The sequence below is a fragment of the Solanum stenotomum genome, chromosome 3, assembly GCF_019186545.1.
Source record: "Solanum stenotomum isolate F172 chromosome 3, ASM1918654v1, whole genome shotgun sequence".
NCBI lineage: Eukaryota > Viridiplantae > Streptophyta > Magnoliopsida > Solanales > Solanaceae > Solanum > Solanum stenotomum.
This window is the reverse complement of record NC_064284.1, coordinates 3,489,874-3,512,436: the sequence shown is the minus strand read 5'-3', so window position 1 is coordinate 3,512,436 and position 22,563 is coordinate 3,489,874. Positions and strand designations below refer to the sequence as shown.

Here is a 22,563-nt window from a genome sequence, read left to right as displayed (position 1 = left end):
TCCAAGGGGGGAAAAGAGGCAAACTGAAAAGATAACATGAATAAGTTAGTTTTCCATTTCTTAACTTTTAGATTTTAAGTTTCTACCGAGTAGAAGTGAATATTTATGATTCACAGAACAAAAGGGAAACTTTCATGTGGTTTCAAATTTTCGAAACATTCTTGTTAAAGTACACGATTGCAAGAAAGGCATTTTTGGGAACATGGCTGTCTAAACTATACAAATTGGACATCTTTATTTACTTTCATGAGTAATGAGGGGCAAATGAAATCCATGAAGAAGCATCCACTGTTGCATGAGTCCAGGCTTTGCTCAAATTTATCTGATACTAAACAATGAAAAATAAATATCGCATATCCAAAAAAATTGACATCATTGTGTACACCTAGTGTGATAAAAGAAAACACCCCCAAAATGAAATCCAACTATACCTTCCACAAAGTCCTGCAAACTGTTAACAAGATGCATCTGCAAATCCAAAATGTTTCTAGAAATTTTGGATACAAGATAAATGGAAGGGACTATACTGTTTCACAATCTCATATTTGAGGAGCATTAGGCTATTTCTAATACAGTGACATGCTACATATATGTGACGGTACATAAAAAAGAAAGTGGAGAGCATCCAGGATGGAGAAGATGGGATATATATGCACCAAAGGAGCTCCATCAACGCCTATAGCCGTTATGATTTGCTAGCAACATGACAGGCAACCCTACTTGAGCTAAGGAAAAATAACCTTAACAAAGGGGGAAACACACCATTGAACAAGGAGCGCACTGTCCATCTACACCCAATGGTGATTGTTTGATAAATAGAAAAATCGATTAGCCAGATAGGCATATTTCAGTTTCTTGGCAGAACCGCCTTTTGCAGCACTTGCTTCTGATTAACGGAGCATTTGCTGCAACTGAAGCACTTGATTCCTTTGCTCCGGAGGTAGCATGTTAATCTGTTCTGGGGTCAGACTCCTTACTTGCTGAAGAAGTGCCTGCTCCATCTCTGGGGACAGCTGCACATCAACAAGATTAACTTATTTTTTGTCTGAAACCAAAAGTAAAACCAACAGTCTGTTCTTAAACTAAAAACGTGAACAATAGGACTGCAGATATATTACTGCTCCTGGTCTAGGAGGCTGATTGCCCGGGCCCATCTGTGCAGGGAATGATGGTGGCCCTGGGAGCTGTGTTCCTGATGTATTCTCTGGTAAGCTGGGAATCCAAGGAGATCCTCGATCTGCTTGCATTGAATTTCCAACTTGATTGAATTCTGGTCTCAAATGTGAACCTCCCATCTAGATATTTGCACATACAAAAGCATGTCAAATCCCATGATAATAGTACTAGACATATACTCTAAAATGAGTAAGAGCTAAGAATTATCTTTCAAGCAATAGACACCAAAAATTATAGTGCATTGTGGACCATTGCCAGAACTAACATATTAGATTGTCATTGGAAACATCATGTTACAGAAAGATGAGTTGGGAATGGTTGACAAGTTATACTTTGTCAAGTTTTAAACTCTATTGAAGATAGTAAGCATATAAAGTGTGCCACCTGTAACAACCTTAACTTTTATATTCTGTGTTCACACAATTTGACAAGGTATTTTTTGACAACGTTTTTTTTGAGGTTATACTACAATTTGACACGGTATTAGAAAAAACACAGGGGTCCTTAGTTCAAGTCTAACTACCACCCTTTGCAGAAATAATATCCACGTGTTTGTGAATCAAACCAAAAGGGGCATATCGAAAATAAAATTAAGTACGTTTAAGAAGCTTAAATGAGATGGTCACACAATATATCAAACTTAAATGTTGAAGGTACAAACAAAAGAAACAACAAGAACAATATTGCAAATTGATGTATGACCTTGACAATACATGGTAAAAGTACAAGAGAATACTACATTTTAGTTCCAAATATACCAAATAAATTAAGAATATTTTGATAGTCAAATAAGAAAAATGAAAATAGAGTCAAAATAGAACAGTTAGTTTGGGCTGGAGGGACCAAGGGTATAGGAATGATTTGGTATGTTAAAGAAAGTCAGTAACCCAGATCTTTCAAAAGAAAACAGTACCAGCAAAGCATCGTTCATGTGCTAAGTGAGCAAAGATAGAATGCAAACTATGATGGATTCTAGCATACGTCTGAACGTATTAGATATTTTTTAGCCAAGACTATGAAACCCCTACATCTATCCTACTTCATAATCCCACATAACGAATGATCACGACATTGACGTATTTAATACAGCTATGTGGAAATCTTAAACAGCAAGATTGGCACGGAGTCATGCATTTGAAAAGAGGTAACTATTAAGACGCACTTAAATTTAACCATGGTCCTTACTAACATCAACCAAATTTAGTAGAGCAAGAAACAGCCAAAGGTAACATAAAGTTTCAGTCACATAGATTTGAAAAAACTAGGGCACCTGATATAGAGGCTGGGGTGGAAGCTGACTTTGACCAGGTGGTTGTCCCGGTAGAAAAGAAGGTCCCATGCTTGCTGGAGGCCTCATTGCAGGCTGAATGATAAAAGGAATATTTACATCTTATACATGGAAAAAGTAAACCTTAAACTCACTAAAGGCATAATAATTACATGATAAGCAGGTTGTGAATGGTGGTGCTGAGTTGCTCCAGATTGCGGATAACCAGCATTGGGCCCCATGTGAGGGTGAACTTGATGGGGGAAGGGTTGCATCGATGGTCTCACTTGTGGTGGTAGCTGTGGTTGCATAGCCAGGTGTTGGTTTCCACTAGTTTGCATTGGTTGCTCCAACTTGGGAGATGCTGGATGCATCTGTTGTTGAAGATGAGATGGCAGTGGTGGAGCAGAATGACGAGGAAGCTGGGACATATTAGGAACTTGAGAGGTTTGTGGTAAAGTTATTGGTGTGGCTTGAGCACCAATAAGTCCTTTCTGCTGCTGCACTGTCTGCAATGGATGAGATGGCATGGATGTGGATTGAAGGTTCGAGGGTGGAAGAGAAGCGGATGGCACTATTGGAGCAGGTTGATTCTGCTGCTGCTTTCTTGTTTGCTCCTGAATGCCAATATGCCCGGGCAATGATGGAGTGGTCTGAACAATTGGTTGTGGAAGCTGAGATACTGATGGCGGAGTACTCAATGCTCCTGTTGGCTGGATGGTTGGTATCTAAAAGCAGAAAAAGTACATATCTAGAACTGCATCACATTGTAGGCGTGGAAAATAGATATTTCATAAGGTCAAAATGATATGTACACCAACTTACCACTTGTGGGGGTTGCACCATCCCAAGCATTATTTGTGCCTAATAAACACATCATTGTAAAAACCCACATCAGAGAATAAGAAGTCAACAAAGAAACCTCCAAATTCATATGAAGGGTTCCTATTGTGAAAGCTAATAGTCGCAATCTTCCACGGAATCTTGTGATGATTCATAATACAAGACAGACAGTAATTCCTTGAAACATCACCCATACCACAGTAAAATCAATGCATAAGCTATCTTGAGAGCTTGCAAGAGGGGAAGGAGAGTTGTCTTTAAGACATGAAAATTTGACATTTCACCAACTACATCACGCCTCTCTAAATGTTAAATTATATAAAACATCAAACTTCCAAAATAACAAGGCATACAACTTTCAAATATTAAGCTTTAAACCAAATCACACTTTCTCATGAATATCTGATTTCAAGTTTTAAACCAAATCACACTTTCTCAGTGTAATTACACTATTCCAATAATTAGAGAAATTAAAACCCTAATTTCAGCATTTGTAACAGTAATAGTTGCACAATTTACATACTAGGTCAAAAGTAAATCAAACGAGTAACATCAAAAGAAAAGGTGAAAGTGAAATAAGACCTGAAAGAGTGTTTTAGTCAAGCTAGGGTTTTGGATGAGAATTTGCCTTGCTTGTTGCTGGTTCTGTTCCACAAGAACCTACACAAGAACACATAAGAATTTACAGCAATTTCATCAGGTAGATCTAGGAAGAGAATACAAGTAACAAACAAAAAGAAAAACAATCAAAATTGATTTAATCTTCATGAACGAAAATTATGTATGGATTATTACACGCATACACATATATGAGTACCTTCATCTGAGACATAACATCGTATAACTCTATTTTAGACATTCCAGTCACATTCGACGGTAAACCGTCGCCGGCCATGGCTCTCAGTCTCTTCCACCGTACTCTCAGCCGGAGGACGGAAGGGAATGTTCTTTTTTTTTCCCTTAGGAGGAGGAGAAGAAAACGGTTGCTACTTAATTGGGCTTTCATGGCCCAGTAGTTTTATGGCCCATATAATAGCCCACTACCCTATTGGAAACTGACAAAATAGTCCTGCAACATTTTTCACCTTTACACAAATAGCCGGACCAATTCACTATTTCTCTTTGCCAGTTATATATATAGATTATAAAGTAATTATATATGACGATATACATATTAAATACAAGTTTAGAGCATGAATACATTTTTTCTTTTTTTGTAAGCACTGAAAAACATTTTTACTTTGTTTTTCATACATCACAAGTGCTTTAATTTCACAAAATTTAGTCAATGTCAAGTGTTTATTTTAAGGATCTTATAAAGCTCATTAAACACGATTAGGATAGGATGCTGTCCCACTAATGAACTACTACATCCTACTTGTAATCCTGACAAATCTTTGGGGCCAAGTTAGAGACAAAATATAGGCCATATATTCAGTGCAACTTTTTTACACTTTTAGACTAAGATGAACAACAATAGAAAATAATATAAATTACTTATTATAACAAGTTAACAATTTTACTCGTATATATCATCAAATGTGTATAACTTAAATTAACCTTAAGAATAGAAGTGCTCCATATGAGAACCTTAAAATGAGTACTATTTTTTAACTATTGTCCGGGCTCTTTCTTCATATAGAATGCAAAGAATAACATTCTTATACCGTATTGGTGTGACCAGTGGATAATAAAATGGTTGAGAATCATAATATTTTAGGTTTTAATTCTAATTGAGAAAAAAAACACTAGGTGATTTCCTCCTATGTGTTTCAGAGTTGGTGGATAAAGTTACCTAGAGTTATCTGGTATCTATTGATGGTGACAAGTATCATTGAAATTAATGAAGGTGCTATATATATAGTTTAATTTTTCGACATGGCGTTCCCTTCCGATACCCTAGCTCCGTCCATGTTGCCTGCACCAGAGTATTCTAATGGAGTAATTCTTTTGTAAAGAGCAAGTTACAAATGCGTGTGGCTGGGTTTTGGTCTCTTCTTTTTAAAAACTATATTTTGTGTTTTTATTATGGAATATATAATTGATCTAGAAAAAAAGCAAAGGACCATCTTGACAAACAAGGAAATTTGTGAAAGCAATTAAAGGACTGACCTTTTTATTCTTTAGTGCCACCACTAGGTTATTTTTTGCTTTACCTAAGTAAAGAAGAGGATCATTAGAAACTCAAAAATCTTCATAATTTCAACCAAATTTAAGAAAACAATGCAATGTTCTAAAGAAACAATTGCAAGGCTATTCTATAATGTCTCAAGTTCATTTCAACTTTTCCTCATTTTCTCCTACTTCACTTCTATTTTACTTAGCAAACTCTTCTACTTTCTTGGCGGAAATCCATTTTTCTGGAGGTATGTATCGTATCGTATTGTATGTTATTAGTCATGATCTATCTCTATGTTTTCAAACTCCATGTGACAAACTATTGTGAGTTTTGCAGGAATCGAGTTAATGGATATGAATTTGACGAGTTTTCAGACGAAGAAAATGAATATAATTATCATAACAAAGCTGAAACAGGGGAGGAAAAACATTTTCTAGCACACACATTTGGCGAAAGTGAAAAAATTGAATATAACTTAAATAGCAGAGTGGCTGATGAAGGAGATTCTGTTTATGCATCACTAGCTTCAGAATCTGTTCATACTGACGATGATAACGATGTTGAAGAGAAGAATCTCAAATCGAATACTAACAAATGTGATTTGAACATGATGGATAATGACATTAATCATGGTACGTACAATGTTTAATCGTTGATTAAATTTTAAAAAATGTGTTGATTTACACTCTGGCTTCTGTTGATGCAGGGAAATTTTATACAAAAGTCACGAAGGATAAGAAAGTAAAGAAGAGTAGAAAGTTTTGTAGAGAGGATAATTTCTTGGTTTATGCACCAGCTAAGTTAGAGAGCAAGAAACTCGAATTTCGAAAAAAGGAGGATAATAATATTGATAAAATATTTGGAGATTCTTATAGTGTTGGGTCCATTTCTAAGAGTTCTTCTGAATGGAGAAGCTCCATTAAAGATTCGGGTTCAGGAGAAGAAGATCCGTTTTCTTCTTCTTCAAGAAGAAGTTGCCCCAAATGGGAATCTTATACCGTCTTCCAAAAATATGATGAAGAAATGCTGTTTTTAGATAAAATCAGTGTACAAAAACTCCATGAAACAGGTAATGTCTAACTTTGCCCACTCAAATTCAAAAACTTTTTTATAATGGGTGACAGTGAGACTTGAACTGTAGAACTGAAGCGTGCAACAAACATCTAAACGTTACACTTTTAGAATTTATTATATATTTTTTCAACATTATCTAAATTCTTCATTTTCTTTTCTTCAGAATCACTAAGATCCATTCAATCATGTCCAAGATCAATATCAGACAGGGTTGTTCATAAATTGGCGATGAAAAACAGGAAATCATCGGAATTTCGACACAATCCATATCACGAATTGGAGGCAGCTTATGTAGCACAGGTACACAGGAAGCAAAAATACATACGTGACATTTTAACACATACTAAATTCTGAATCCATTATAACAAGAGTAGCGATGAATTAAGTATATATTGAGAAGGTACACATTAAATTCATCAAATTCAAATCCTGAATACGCCGACATGTGTAGGTATGCTTAGCATGGGAAGCGCTGAGCTGGAATTACAAATACTTCAAAAGCCTAAGAGCTTCGCGTCTTGAAGAAGATCCAGGTTGTCCTGCTTATGTAGCTCAACATTTTCAACAGTTTCAAGTGCTTTTACAAAGATACATTGAGAATGAGCCATATGAACATGGTAAGAGGCCTGAGGTTTATGCTAGGATGAGAAGTTTAGCTCCAAAGTTGCTTCAAGTTCCTGAATACAGAGGTAATTTAGTTTATTCCTTTTTTGAGTTTAAAGTATTTTATGAATAATTTTTATAACGAACATGGATAGGTGTCCTACGAAACATGTACAACCTCTATTTCAATTTGTTCGGACTTAAATATGATATTTCCTCAATTTCAATTTGTTCGTTTTCACATAATACTCCAATTTGTTCGTCTTCACGTGATACTTCAATTTGTTCATCTTAACATTATACTCCATCCATTACAATTTGTTGATCTACTTTTCTTGTTAGTTTGTTCGAGAAAAAATGTATCTTCCCTTTTTTTGACACTTTTTAATTCCAACTTTTCACATGACATTTAGGTACCATCTACGTATTCTTAGTTTAAGGTCACAAAATTTAAATGTCTTTCTTTATTTACTTAAATTCCGTGTGTCAACTGTCAAGTAATGGTGAACTTTTCTTTAAAGTACTATTATAGTGTATCCTTTTCAGTTTGTTCGTCTTAACATTGATACTCCCTCCGTTTCAATTTGTTCGTCATACTTCCTTATTAGTCCATTTAAAAAAGAATGTGTATTTTTTTTTTTTACAACTCTTTAATTTCAATTTTTTTCATGATAAGTTAAGAACACAAGATGAAATGATATTTTAATATATTCTATGTATCATTAGTTTAAGATCACATGATTCAAACATCTCTTTTACTTTCTTTAACTCATTGTCAAGTCAAAATCAGACAAATAAATTGAAACAAATGAAGTATGTACCTGACTTGTTGCAGCAAGTAAAACTATACTAGTAATAGTGATTTTTTTTTTTTTTTGTATTATAATAGTATATGTAATTTAGATCTTCTTGTTGTCTCCTCTCGAAATTATAAATAACAAAATTTTGACTAGATTCAGATGAGGAAAAGGGACAGGAAGAATTATGGTCGAGAATATCATCAGATTCATTTCTTGGGATAATGGAAGAAGCAATCAGAACATTTATGAAATTCCTCAAAGCAGACAAAGAGAATCCTTGTCAATTACTAATGACAGCTTTCTTTAGGAGAAACAAAAAAGCCTCTACTGACCCTACCCTTCTCCTCTTACTCAAGAAAGTCAACAAAAAGGCGCGTATCTATCTGATTTATTTTTAAGATTATAAATACTCATCATACTTTAACGAGCAACTTATTTGATATATGCAGAAAAAGACTAGGGTGAAGGATATTGGTAGGTCAGGAAAATGCAGCTTGGGAAAAAGGAGATTAAAAGAAGAAGAAGAAATGGATATATTGATGGGATTAATAGATTTAAAAGTGGTATCAAGAGTATTAAGAATGAGTGAAGTGAATGATGAACAATTGCATTGGTGTGAAGACAAAATGAGCAAAGTCAGAGTTTCTGATGGCAAATTACATAGAGACGCTTCACCACTTTTTTTCCCAGCACACATTAGTTGAATGATTTTAAGTTTTTTTTTTATATATATTGTTCGACTAAATAATTTTTTATACTATCAAATCAATATTTATAAGTAGATTTTGCTTATAATGTAGGATTCAAAATATTTAAAATAAGATAAAAATAACTTGATAGTGTAAATTTTTTTTTTTACATCAACAATGTATATTTCAAACTCTAGCTATTTTAATTTAATACCCTCATAAACTTGTTGTTTTGTAAGTAAGTACTTGGAAAAAGAGAAATTAAGGGTGGGTGACCCATGCATGGTACAAATTAAAGTAAGTTCAAATATGCATGTGGCCTGTTGGGATGACAAAAGAATTTTATGAACAATTTTGATAATAGTGAATTATTGTCTCTATATTAATTTGTTTGTCCTATTTTTCTTTTTAGTTTGTTTTAAAAAGACTATTTCTTTTCTTTTTTAAAATTTTCTAATTTTAACTTTTCACATAATATAAATATAATCGTAAGACTAAATGTTATTTTAATACTTTCTACGTATCACTGATTTTAGATTACAAACATTAAACCTTTTCTTTTAGATTTTAAATTTTACATCAAGTCAATCAAATTAAAACGAGAGAAAGTTTATATAAGCAAATGGATTAAAGGAAAAAGATGGATATGTGAGGATAGTGACAAGGGCAGACTTACTTGAATTAAAAGGAAAATTAAAGCTGAAGATTTGCACTTGAATAAAAGTAAAAGGTGGCAGCTTAACACATGTCAATCAAACAAAAGATTGTCTTAATTTGTATCATCAGTTTTATGCGATCTATTAATCGACAAGTGATTTAAGATAATTTTTCTAATAAAATGAATAACTAATATAGAATAAAAAAGAAAAATACTAGTCACTAGATTTTACTGTCTCATGAGTGATTCATAAATTAGGAAAGTAAAAAAAGTATTTAATTTTGGACAGTTGGAGTAACCGTGTACAGTAATAATTAAACCCAAAATAGTTGGTGGTAGGTTAGAAGCTCACCTACCATGGCAATGTGGCATCACCTTTTTCGATCGTTATTTAATCTCTTTTGTTCATTGCCACAATTTTGCAATTTTAATTCTGTGAGATCTGAATTCATTTAATTGTATGGTTGGTTGCATGGACGATTTTGTAATTTTTGCTCCTAACAAGAAATATGATATGTGTCAAAGTATCAAAATGTGTCGAATCTGTAAGTAAAAAAATAGCTCATTAATCGTAGTTCTCTCAAAATAAATAACAAGCACAAAAATGGAGCTAGTTAAGATTTTAAATTTCTACGTTCTAGATTGCTAAAAAGTTATTAACTTTATGTTTAATTATTTATATACGTTGAGTAAAGTTTTTAACACAATTATTGAATTTGAGCCAATGTGGAGCATTTGCAGGACTGTCTCAATCCCTAGGTCACTAAAGCCATCGCTTGAGCCACATATTTTTAGGGGCTTCCATTTTTTTAAAAATAAATTATATACTATGTGTGCTATAATTTCTACTATGAAAATTGCTTATGAGATGTATATAGACTGAATTTCGTAAAAAAAAATTTGATGAAAATATTGATAACGAAATCACTAAGTCCCTTGAAATTAGAGTTGATTACTTTATGCTATTTTTTTACTTGAAAATATATTTGAACCAATTAAAGCACATGAAAATATTTTTGGTTTCTTATTTAGTGGTAAATTGAGATGACTAGATGACGAGTTTTTTTTAAAAATATTGTCTTCCCCTTAAACTTTCTTTAACATATAATAGTTATTCTGAAATTGATAGATTAGATTTATTTTTTGAATTAAAAGTATTGAGAGAAATAATATAAGAAGAATATAATGATCTAATGAAAATACTCAATCAAATAAAAAGAATTGATTCTTTTCTAAATACATATATTACTTATAGAATAATGTTAGCAGTTCCGGTAAATATTGACTCAGCCGAAAGAACTTTTTTGAAACTAAGATTGATTAATTTTATTTAAGATTAACAATGTCTCAAGAGAAATTGAATGGATTAGCTATATTATCAATTGAAAAGGAATTATTAAAACAAATCAATTATGAAACAGTAACTAATGACTTTGTATCTAAAAACGCTAGAAAAGTAGATTTTAAATAAAAGTATATATGATGAAAAAATAAAATATTAGAGCCCCTCTGTTAAGTTTCGCTTTAGGCCCCCAATCCTATTGAGTCGACCTTGAGCATTTGTTATTAATTTCAAAGTTTACTAGTAAGTTTAGACTAATTTCAACAACTTGGTCAAAATAAAATCTTGATTTAGATTTTTGTAGAATTTAAAATCAAAATTTCTGCATGCTTCAATTTAATATTAAATTATTTGACCATTTCATCTTTAGAATTATAGCAATGGAACAATTGATTTATTCTATGATGATTACTATATAATCCTGATTTAGACCTTCGGACGGACAGTCAACAACTTGGTCAAATTCACTGTACCTTTTGTTTTTGTGTTTTTTTTTTTTTAAGATTATATTTTTATATTGAGTTATAAATGTAAATGTTTGACTATATGGAGTTTATTTGAGATCGAGTTTATTTAACTAAATTATTACTTCTATAGTTCTATTTATGTAAAAGTTTCCTCTGTATATTTATTTATCAAAAATAATTTACTGATTTTCATGATGTAAAGTTGAGAGCTACATTTCTCTAATTGAACTAGAAAGTTTTGTTGCAAATGGTATTTTTGATTGAGCCATATAATACGCGATTTAAATTTAATCGGATGGACGGAGTTTGAGATGTTTATCTCTTTATTGCTCATGTTCACTACTGAATTAGTACTGGTATATGTACCTCTCTTTCTTCGTCGTTCCCCTAAAATCTCTCCCCTCCATTTTAGCCCTTTCACAGGCGCCATCAGTTCCTCACCCACACAGGTAAAATACCCTTTTTTCCATTTACGTATTTCTCTTTCTTATCCAATTACTCCTTCTATTCCCCCCATCATCTTTATTTTTAGTAATATCGAACATATATATATATACCAATATATCTTCATAGCTGTGATCATAGAGATCTCAAGTTTTTGATACACTGTATTCTTCTTTATTGCTTCAGCCCTTTAGATCTGTTGTGCAAAATCGAAAAAAAATGAATAGATGCGGTTATCAGCAGAAGGCCTTTATGGGTTGTGTTGGAGTTGGAGAAATTAGACGGGCAGATATCTCTGTCTCTGATGGTCTTGTTTGCCCCAAACCTCGCCGGAATGGGCTTTTCAACGAACCCATCAGACCTTCTCGATTTCTGCAAATCAAGTAGGTTCATATACGTCTTCTGTCTGCTGTTTTAGTTTCTCCCTTTTTCCCTTTTGTTAATTGGTTTTGGTGTTTCTCTTTTTGGGTCTTGTAGTAATCAGCAAATGAATGATTATGATTTGAAAGCCAGAACTGAACTTCTGGATATCATCCTCACCAAGGTAAATTATGGATGATTTAGTTTGTGATGTGAACTGTTTATAATTCAATTACTACAGCTGATAACTTTTTTTTTTCTGTAAACAGGGGAGCTATGATGTGGAGATGACCAATTTTGAGATGGATTCATCACCACCATTCTTTTTTGGGTCTCCGCCCAGCAGGGTTTCGAATCCCCTGATTCAGGATGCCCAATTCGGCAACGACAATTTTGTTCCTATACTAGCAATTCCAGAAGGAGCACCTTCACCACCACCCTCCTTTACTTCGACTTGTGGTCGTAATAATGGAGGCGGCTGTGTTCCAGTGAAGTTTGGGATTAAGCCAGCTGCTGTGAGAATTGAAGGCTTCAACTGCTGCAGCAGCATCTCTGCTGTAGCTTAGGTAAATCATGTTGCAGAGATGATAATGAAAACAACTACAACAAAGAAAAAGATATTAAAAAGTGAGGTTTTTGGGGAGAGATGAGAAACCAAAACAAATTCGTTTTAGTCTTGTATATATAGAGTGAAAGAAAGAGGGTCACCATGAGTTATGTACGATATCCTGTCATTCAAATCTTGTTTGTGAATATGTTTATGAGGTGATGAATGAGTGTTAAGTTGAGATCGTAAAAACAATAAACGGAGAAACCCAAAGTGTAGAGAGAGGCCAAAAAATTGCCCTCTTCCTATTGGGATTGTTAGTTTTTTTCTTTTAAGCATTAGGCTTAAGTTATGTAATGAGTATCTACTGTAGTGTGAGAGACTCTTGAGAGGCTTCGTCTTTGTGACTGAAAAGTTTGTCGCTCTTGTCCTTCATTGTAATTGTAATTCAAAGGAGAGGAGAAGATGATCGGCTTTTGACTAATTCTTTTCATCTTGTATTTATTCTACTAATTGTGCTAATTTATTTTTCCCTGTGCTACTGATTTGTTTATAATTTCTGCTGTATCGTTGCAAGGAAGAATGTGTAATGGACTTTTTTCTGTCAAACTTTGTTTATCAACGCTGTAGTTATAGAATTTTTTTACACATATCTTTATGAAAGGTGCATTTAATTGCGTTATTATCGGCACTACTATGTTTATGTGATTCTGCTCAGGAATTTAAACTTATCATATAGCTATCACTGACTTGAGCCGTGGCATTCCCAGGTTAGTGATCATCTTTATCTAGCTCAGATAATACTTGTTTGTATAAATTGATGTTCTTTTGATTAAAAAGGCTGTCGTTTTGAGGAATGAATGTAAAATATTTGTTTCAGTTGAACCCATTTTCATACCATAGGAAACAAACTTGTATAGTCCTGGAATAGTAAAGAAATGGGTCTTCGTATGTTCATTTTCAGCAGTTGTGTAAATCACACCGGCTCTCTCTCTTAATAAGATAAATCAAAATTTAATACTTAATACTTTTTGATAATAGAGTCCTCTAAAATATAAAAGAATAGTCAGGTCCAAAGAGACCAAAGAAGAGGGCTTGACTGAAGAGACAGAATTTCAAATTTTTTCCATTATAAGTGCAAGTATAACCAGAAACCTTCATCAGTTTGTCGTTATTCTTTCCCTGATTGCATCATTAGATAAGTTAGTTAATAGTTGTGGAGGAGAGCTACCCTTTTTAATTAGATGCAGAACATGCTTAAACAACTAAAACATATGAATAGCCAACCTTTTAAATTATGTAGCTATGCACATTCCTAAGGACCGTTTCAATATGAACCTATCAATCAATGGGATGCGATAAATGTAAAATATTTATGTCCCACAACTTAAAACTTCTCAAGGATTTTATATTTCATTTCCCCCCTCTAGTGTCCTCTTTTCCCTCTTTTGAGTTTGTTTATCCAAATATTGATTTGCTAGATTGGTTATTGAGATATTAAGTGAATTGGGCTTTGTACTTGGTGTTTTCTGTTATATTTTTACATTAATGCAGCTTAAAGACCGTTCACTCAGATTTTCCAAGATAATGCATCATACCAATTCCGACCTAATGTCTAGGATCTATTGGAGGCTAAGTATGGTCCTTGGAGTTGCTAAGCCACTATTGTGGATCCGGCTGATATCAAAGATGCCATGGGTGCTGAAATTGTGCAGTCACGTTGCGGGCACTTTTATGTGCCTCCTGTTGATAAATGCAGACTTTCAGGTCCAAAGTTTATATAGCTGAATCATTGAACATGGGATGCTGGGGCATTATTTACATATGATACGATGAACTTCTACAATCTGGAGTTGAACAATACTAATGTAAGGGTCTCCTGGTTTCTCCTATCACAGTTGAATTGTTCACATTTGTACATTTTGATTACATGCATTATATAAATATTGTTTTTGATTAAGCAGGATAATGACCCCCATATATTTCTTGTTAACATTAGTTCCAATTGTTACTGGTCCTTAATTTCTAAGCATAGTTGCTTCTGTTGATAAAAAGGAGTTGATATCAAATGAGCTGAAACTTAATGTTAGCAAATTTATCAGCTAAATGAAAAAAAACGAAGAAGAAAGTAACTTGGATAAGCAAAACTGATATCTGGGAAGTCCGTAGACGGCATCTTTTTTCTCCCATTTCTTTGGGCATCGCATCACTTCTATTGGGATATGATGGACAACTAAGTTTGTGTTTATTCATGTGATCTATAAGCTGTTAGTTGGTAAAGTATGACATTTTTTCTTTAGATATTCTTGTGGGCTGCATCACTCCCTCTCTTACCTTGTAAAGACTGAATTCTTTTTCTTGGATTTGTTTCGTAGAAGTATTTTATTGACAGATGATTGCGAGACTTGAACTCGCTGTTTGCTCTGGTATAACATTGAAATGTGTGGATGACCTTTTTAAAAAGTTCAAAGATTTAGTGTGGTGTGTCTAGATATCGTATGCTGGGTTTAACAGTCATGAAGTGCCAATTAACACTAAGTAAGCTGTGCAATCTGCAAGTAGACAGTGACAAGTTGATGACATTGTCAAGGTGGAACTTGTCTATAAAACCTTATTTGGTGAATAGCTGTTTTGTGATCAATATGCAATGGATGCATCTATACTCTTGTGGATGTGTAATGTGTTTGATCTATTGTACATCATGTGCAGGTGGTTCATCTCTCAACATATGACTTCATCAAGAAGAATGATATGGTTTTCGTACCAGATGATTTGGAAAGTTGCTCCAAGCAAAGCATTGCTTTTACAATCGAGAAATATCCGAGGAGTAGTTACTTGGTTGATGATGGACTCTCTTCTACCTTCTTCACTTAAACACCAAGCTTTTTGTCTTCGAATGGCTCCAACCAAATGCATTTCAAGTATACAATGAAAAGATCAGCTGGGAGAATAGTCATGCTGTTTGGCTTTTCCTTGTGTTGTTCGTAAAGATTTGGTAATTGCTAGCACTGTTGTTTGGCTTTTCAACCAATTGCTTTATATTTGTAAAGATTTGGTAGCTGGAAATTGATTTCAAGCCATCTCTACTTGAAACTCAACACGCTTTGGTTTAAATCCAACTATTTGGGCTGCCCGGATAGAATATCATGGGTGAACGGGTTATAGTATTTTCGTGCAATTCAACTATTTCATTAGTATTTGCTACATGCATCAATATAAACATCGAATAACTCTTCCTTCGAAAAACTAGACATCCAAATGAAAAGAAATTACCTCATTTTTATCGGAAAATTCCACTATATTAGGAGTAACAATTAGGTAACATATGTATGTTCAAACATTTAGGTGACATATATTTATCCCGTTGAGAAGAAAACACAATATATATAAGAAATTTTATATAGGCAAAATCTTTTTACAAAGGTAGAATCCATCTCAACGTTATTCTTTTTTATTTTATTTTATTTTTAGTAAAAGGATATAATAGGGGTATAGTTGGTTATAATTTTAATAGTTGAAAGATATTTTTAACTTTTCGTTTAAATAATAAAAAGAATAAAGGATCACTGATTGCTTTGTTTTTATTCAAAATAAAAATAAAAATGTGTAGGCTAAAGATTCAAACCTGTCAGTAATAGAAATAGAATATAATTTGTTGGTATTTGTTTGAGTTTGAAAATCAGTGGGTATTTTGGGCGGTTCGTTTCACTTTTCAAAATCTAAAATCTCCACTTCCCCTTTCAAACCCTAGTGGATCAAAATTATGAAGACGGCGAAGCCATTGAAGCAACTTAAGCTCTCTGTACCCGCTCAAGATACTCCCATTTCCAGCTTCTTGTAAGTATCTTTCTTACTCATTACCTCGAATCTACTTGTAGTACAACTTTTTTGAAAAAAATCCCATTTATTTAGTGAAAAAATGATAATTGATACTATTGATTGCTGTTGATTCAGGACTGCGAGTGGAACGTTTCATGATGGCGATTTACTTTTGAACCAGAAAGGACTCAGACTCATTTCTGAAGAGAATGAATCTCTGGTTAGATTTTTCAATTTAACTGATCTACTTCTGATTTTTCTTTTTCGGTTTCCATCGGTGTCCGACTGTCCGGTAACTGCATTGGAGCCTGATCAATCCGGATTCGCACCGCGTAGGGCCCATTTGAGGGAAGCTCTCCCTACCAAGGAGTTTTCCTTACTCAGGGCTTGAAACAGAGATACTTCGTTTTGATTTTTTTTGCTATTTCCACATGTTGTAGTTTAAGTTTTCGTATTGCATTTACTTTCAGTTATGAAACCAACCTGAGATGTCTTCACTGTTGTTCCTTTTTAGGTTAAGCATATTATTTTCAGTTGTTTATTTAGCTCTAGTCGCACTTTGGAAACTTCAAGTTTGTTCACTTTTGTAAATTTGAATATACTTTTAACCTGATATTTATTCATTGTTATTCCATTTTAAGCTAGCAGATTATTTCCAATTGTTTATTTAGCTCTAGCCGCCCTTTGGAAACTTAAATTTGCTTACTTTTGTAAATTCGCAGATACTTTTGGCCTGATATGTCTTCATCGTTATTCCATTTTAAGTTGAGCAGGTTCTTTTTGGTTGTTTATTTAGCTAAAGTTGCACTTTGGAAACTTCAATTTGTTAACTTTTGTAAATTTGTAGATATCTTTGTCTGATGAATTGTTTCGTCAAATTGAATCTAGCTTCAACCAAGGATTAATTGTTTAATTAGTGAGCAGATATATACTTAAATTTAGGTTAATTCAAAATTTGGTATTGGACATTTCTATGATCTGATGGAAAGTTTCAATGTTTTGTGTGTAATGTTCACAGCCCTCAGAAACTAAGGAGATAGATCTTCAGTTTTCATTGGAAGATCTTGAAACCATCAAAGTCATTGGAAAAGGAAGTGGGGGTGTTGTTCAACTTGTTCGTCATAAATGGGTTGGAACATTGTTTGCTCTGAAGGTCAGTACCTACCAAGCAAGAATCCCTTGGAATTCCTCTTTTCTCCAATTTAATTGATTAATGATGTCTGTGTGTAGTTAGGACCAAGAAAAGTGCAATACTAACATATTAGATGCTATAAATATCAATATCATGCAATAGTGGATATGGTAATGATCCTCGATCGATGAATTGCAGAAGAGCAAGCTTTTCTTGTTTGAGGTGTAGCACTCGAAACAGACCACACTAAATCTTTGTAAAAAATAGTTTCTAATCCCTATTAGAGAACCGTTTTAGCATTTGGATAAAGCAACCATACGAGCACATATGTCTTAGTGTCTTGGAATAACAATTTGCTAAATCCTTCATCCCACATTGGTGCAATTTGACCCTTGTATCTTGGCCATTTGGTGCAACTTGACCCATTTCGCTTTTTGTTGCAGTGGTGCGCCGAAATTGTATTTTGATTTAACTTCATCCTGGTCACCTCCTTTAATGTTGATGGATGATTGTTTCTGATCCAGGTTATCCAGATGAATATACAAGAAGATATTCGTAAGCAGATAGTGCAAGAACTGAAAATAAATCAAGCATCACAATGTCCACATGTTGTTGTATGCTACCACTCTTTCTATCACAATGGAGCTATATCTCTGGTTTTGGAGTATATGGACCGTGGATCTTTAGTTGATGTAATCGGGCAACTTAAGACAATTCTTGAACCATATCTCGCAGTTGTTTGCAAGCAGGTTCTTGGTTTTCTAGAAACTAATCTTTGAACAAATTTCTGCTCTCCAGATGCTGAATTTTTGCCACTGTTTGATATTTTCTTGCAGGTTTTACAAGGTCTTGTCTACTTGCATCACGAGAGACATGTTATCCACAGAGACATAAAGCCATCAAACTTGCTAGTGAACCACAAAGGAGAGGTAAAAATTACAGATTTTGGTGTAAGTGCAATGCTAGCCAGCTCTATGGGTCAAAGGGATACATTTGTTGGAACCTACAATTACATGGCAGTAAGTCCTCTTCCTACAGCAGTTGAGTTGTTTTGTTCTGTGTTTTGGTAATTGCTCTTTTTGACCAAGAAAAGAATTGCGGTATGTGGGGGAATCAAACTCGCAACGTTAATTGCCTTTTATTTTTGTCTAGTATCAATTCAGCAATTTTGTGAATAGTTTCTTCCAGGATTAGTTTCATGATTGAATGCAGTTTAGCAGTAAACTGACTCATTATTTACCCTGATTAAGCCTGAAAGAATAAGTGGAAGTACCTATGACTACAAGAGTGATATCTGGAGCTTGGGCATGGTCATCCTTGAAAGTGCTATTGGACGTTTCCCATACATACAGTCAGAGGACCAGCAAGCTCGACCTAGCTTTTACGAGCTTCTGGAGGCTATTGTTAGCAGTCCACCACCTTCTGCTCCAGCAGATCAATTTTCCCCAGAATTCTGTTCGTTTGTTTCTGCTTGGTAAGGATACAGTATCTTTTGCTTATGTGTTAAGACTTCGAACAGCGCTCACCAAGCAAGTTGGTGTTGTAGTTTTTACTCTCCCACCAAGTTTACTTTTGTCTTTCTCTATCACCCTAAATTTAATTTTCAAGAACAAAAAAAAGTTCTTAGCATAGTTCCCTCATTATCTATTCACATCATGTTTGCTGCCTGATAATCTGTTTGGCTAGAATTTTTAATTGTTGTTTCTCTAGCTAACTTGCATTGCTTTATTAACACAGCATTCAAAAGGATCCCAGGGATAGATCTTCAGCTTTGGACCTTTTGGTAAGCATAACTCAGTGCATCATCTTTCATGTGTTTTCCTTTTTAGTTGCTGTGTGTAAATGTGCAACTCACCACATTACGACAATATCAATTTCAGAGTCACCCTTTCATTAAGAAGTTTGAAGACAAAGACATTGATCTCAGCATACTTGTCAGTAGCCTGGAACCACCAGTAAATTTTCCAAGATAAGTTGTTGTCATATATATTAATACAACTACTATTACATTGTAGACCTGTAATATCTAGCAGTTTCTGTATGTAAACATCACTTGAGATGAATGAATTACTTATCAACATGTTTATCTAATATGAGTTCAATATACTAGCTATTTGTCTCCCCTCCATTTTCACCTTTCACAGGCGCTACCAGTTCCCCCACCCACCCCGGTTACTATCCCCCTTTCCATATTTGACATTTCAGATGTTACTTGATTGCCATTATTAGTACTGTAACATTTGTAAGATGTTTAACGGAAGGATGTTGCTTCTGAGCCATGCTAATTGCGGATCAAAATTCATCCTGTGAAGAGAACAGGGCAATCAAAAAGACAATAGAAATAATTAAAGCTCTTGAGCCATGCTAATTGCGGACCAAAATTCATCTTGTTAAGGCAAAAAAAAAACCACAAAACTAATAAGGGGGTGGCCTAACTATTGAATTTCCAAAAAAATATGAAAATGAACTTTGTCAACTTGTCCACCTTTTCATCACTATCTTGTTTAACCTTCCTTGGATGGGCAGAGAGAGAACTTGGTGCATCGGGATGTTCTTCTTCTTCTATAACCTCAAAATGTTTTAAGAAATGGCGCCAACACTTGTCATGAGTACCTGAGCAACAATTGCGATTCCTTCTACCATACAACTTCTTCATTACTCCCTGTTCAAAATTAACAAATAAGAAGATGTATCATTCTTTTTCGAAAAAATGAAACTGTGTCGTATAAACTGAACTGGAAGAAAGGGAAAAAGCTTACAAGTGCAGTTGGACAAAAACTAGTGGGTATTGATAGAGTCAATGTGTTTGGATGAGACATCCAAAGTAAGTTATCAATAATATATCTCATCAAATGTTCCTCTTGATATTCGAGTTTGTTCATGTCTACCAATATGTGTTTGATATAATGTAGCGGCTGTGTTGGAGCTCGTCCACTTGGCTTGCTACTGGGATGACATGCACTTTCCTTCATACATAGTAAGAAGATGATTCATCAATATACATATATAATATATAAAATTAAAGAGTATAGTTAACAAAGATGATTAATTAAGAGATATAATGTACCTTAATGCGTATCTCCAATGTTGTATTGTGGTTGCTAAAATTCTCAAGATGACTTCTCAATTTGAGGAACCAAGCTCTTTTCATGATCTTATTAATTTTAGGAACCAATACAATATTATAGTTGGTCTCTAAAAGTTTTGAAGGAGCTAAATATGGTTGAAATGTTGTACCCTTATAATTGAAACAAGACAAATTTGGAGATGAAACTACACTTTTTCTTGTCCATTCATATACCTGTGGGATGGATAAGATCCATTTTCTGAGTGATGAACCCGAAGTTTTGATAGGCTTCTCTGTTTGACAAGGGCCAAGTAACAAAGTTTCAAGATGAGGAAAATCTGAACAGAAATTTTCAGGATCAAGACCATTAGGAAATTTTGAACAATTTAAATGAAATTCCCGCAACATTTTGCAAGCACGAATATCCATGGTAACAACAACGTCTTCGATTTCAAGATCCCGATTCCGTAAAATGAAATGGAAGACTTGTAACCTCGGAGCAATAACTTGTATGTTTGTAAAAGAAGATGAATCACTAATGTTCACATAAAACTTCTCCAAACAAGGTAAGTTAGTTAATACTATAAAGCTTATCCCCCAACGTTTGACAAAACTCAATTCTCTAATATTAGGGAACTTACTAATAAACTTAGATAGTATTTCTTCAGATAAAGTAACGTCTTCCAATTTCAACTCTTGCAAAGAGGGAATTGTTACTTCATCACATAACACATCTTGGTCATCAATTACACAGTTAGTTAAATGTAGAATAGTAAGACATTTAGACTGAAAAATATAGGGCAAATGGTCGTAAAACATTTTCAAATAAACCTCATGGAAATTGTTTTCCTCCAACAATTTCATTATATCGCGGGTGTATTCGCCATTGATAAACTCAACGTGCAATACTCTTTTCTCAACATTGATTAACTTCTTTTTAGAAGAGTCGATAGAAGAACGGATTGAATCCCAGAAGTCGGTAAGTGAGTAAGAAGTTGGATCTCTTTTACGGAAAAGAGATTCATTAAAGTGGAAATTGAAGTGTGATGGTGTGTTAAGATACCAATTTTTGTTAACAAGGCGTACATGAAGCAGGTCATGAAAACTAAGATAGGAAAATATGTAATGGAGAATATGATGGGGCAATTGTAAGGCTGGATCTACTAAATTTGTTGGATTATTATCTTCAACTGTGTGAGTAATGATGAAGAGTTCGTCATCATCAGCCATGCTGTGGAAACTGAAACGTTAACACAAAACCCTAACTAGGTTAATTTGAAGGAAAAATCTATCTAAAATAGGTGTAACTTAACGAGCCCAATATATAGATGGGTTTTTATCTAAATACACAATTTATTTCATGATAAACTATTTTATTAGACCTACATCACTATCAATATATATTAATTTTTTCCCACTACTTTTAAACCATTACATATATTACCACTTTTAATATTTTATACAATATTATTGAAGATACAATCAATACTCATATCTCTTAAAGATAGAATTGATTAATTATCTTTACATTTAAACTCCAAAATTAGTATTTTGATTAAAAAGCAAATATATTTCTCTTAAAGAGTATGAGTTAGGGTAAAACTCAAAATCTAAAAGAGTATGAGTTAGGGTAAAACTCAAAATCTAAAAAAGTATGAGTTAGGGTAAAACTCAAAATCTAACTTTTCCTCTTCCTCTTTCCTTGAAGAGTCAAAGTTTACTAATAAGAAACACTACATTAAAATGGATGTTGTACAACTTGTCAGCATACACATCAAATTCTCTAAAATTTCATGAATCGATTGAATACATCACTTTCAGGACGCTTAGTGATGAATTCGAAATCGAGACGTGATGTATCAGGACGTCGAGTGATATATCCGAAATTGAGATTCGGTGTATTGGAACGTTGAGTAATGTATCCGAAATCGGAATGTGATAAATTGGGATGTTTTGAAATGTATCCGAATTTCACCAAATTTAAAAGATTTTTGTAATTTGAAAAAGAATAGAAATAGAATATTATTAGCTCTTGATTTATACAAAATTCCCTTTATTTAATAGAAATTTATTAGGACTCAGTGTATATATTAGAATTTTTTGCATCCGGTGATTATTCACATTTTTTTTTGCTTCCATCTCTATTGGATATTTAT

General features: G+C 33.8%; 5 protein-coding genes across 5 annotated transcripts; 3 read left to right on the top strand and 2 right to left on the bottom strand.

The window, feature by feature from the left end:
- Window positions 1-307: 307 nt before the first annotated feature.
- Window positions 308-4,273, bottom strand: LOC125860975 (cleavage stimulating factor 64). Its single transcript, XM_049541035.1, has 7 exons — window positions 4,104-4,273; window positions 3,869-3,946; window positions 3,269-3,307; window positions 2,617-3,171; window positions 2,447-2,539; window positions 1,119-1,295; window positions 308-1,013 (listed from the first exon to the last, which is right to left on the bottom strand). Exons 1-7 carry the CDS (start codon window positions 4,179-4,181, stop codon window positions 891-893), a joined length of 1,143 nt encoding a protein of 380 aa, XP_049396992.1. The 5' UTR covers window positions 4,182-4,273; the 3' UTR covers window positions 308-890.
- Window positions 4,274-5,434: 1,161 nt separating this feature from the next.
- LOC125859729 (uncharacterized) lies at window positions 5,435-8,661 on the top strand. Its single transcript, XM_049539542.1, has 7 exons — window positions 5,435-5,652; window positions 5,742-6,037; window positions 6,112-6,474; window positions 6,643-6,779; window positions 6,931-7,168; window positions 8,036-8,253; window positions 8,332-8,661. The coding sequence occupies exons 1-7, from the start codon at window positions 5,510-5,512 to the stop codon at window positions 8,584-8,586; spliced, it is 1,650 nt and encodes a 549-aa protein (XP_049395499.1). The 5' UTR covers window positions 5,435-5,509; the 3' UTR covers window positions 8,587-8,661.
- A 2,756-nt stretch (window positions 8,662-11,417) lies between these two features.
- LOC125858116 (uncharacterized) lies at window positions 11,418-12,915 on the top strand. The gene is made up of 4 exons (XM_049537798.1): window positions 11,418-11,487; window positions 11,669-11,865; window positions 11,960-12,026; window positions 12,112-12,915. The coding sequence occupies exons 2-4, from the start codon at window positions 11,702-11,704 to the stop codon at window positions 12,406-12,408; spliced, it is 528 nt and encodes a 175-aa protein (XP_049393755.1). The 5' UTR covers window positions 11,418-11,487; window positions 11,669-11,701; the 3' UTR covers window positions 12,409-12,915.
- Window positions 12,916-16,029: 3,114 nt separating this feature from the next.
- Window positions 16,030-19,446, top strand: LOC125858114 (mitogen-activated protein kinase kinase 6). Its single transcript, XM_049537797.1, has 8 exons — window positions 16,030-16,226; window positions 16,344-16,428; window positions 17,227-17,361; window positions 17,865-18,089; window positions 18,177-18,359; window positions 18,591-18,814; window positions 19,078-19,123; window positions 19,221-19,446. Exons 1-8 carry the CDS (start codon window positions 16,153-16,155, stop codon window positions 19,311-19,313), a joined length of 1,065 nt encoding a protein of 354 aa, XP_049393754.1. The 5' UTR covers window positions 16,030-16,152; the 3' UTR covers window positions 19,314-19,446.
- Window positions 19,447-19,771: 325 nt separating this feature from the next.
- LOC125858113 (uncharacterized) lies at window positions 19,772-21,637 on the bottom strand. The gene is made up of 3 exons (XM_049537796.1): window positions 20,408-21,637; window positions 20,100-20,306; window positions 19,772-20,002 (listed from the first exon to the last, which is right to left on the bottom strand). Exons 1-3 carry the CDS (start codon window positions 21,635-21,637, stop codon window positions 19,772-19,774), a joined length of 1,668 nt encoding a protein of 555 aa, XP_049393753.1.
- Window positions 21,638-22,563: the final 926 nt, after the last annotated feature.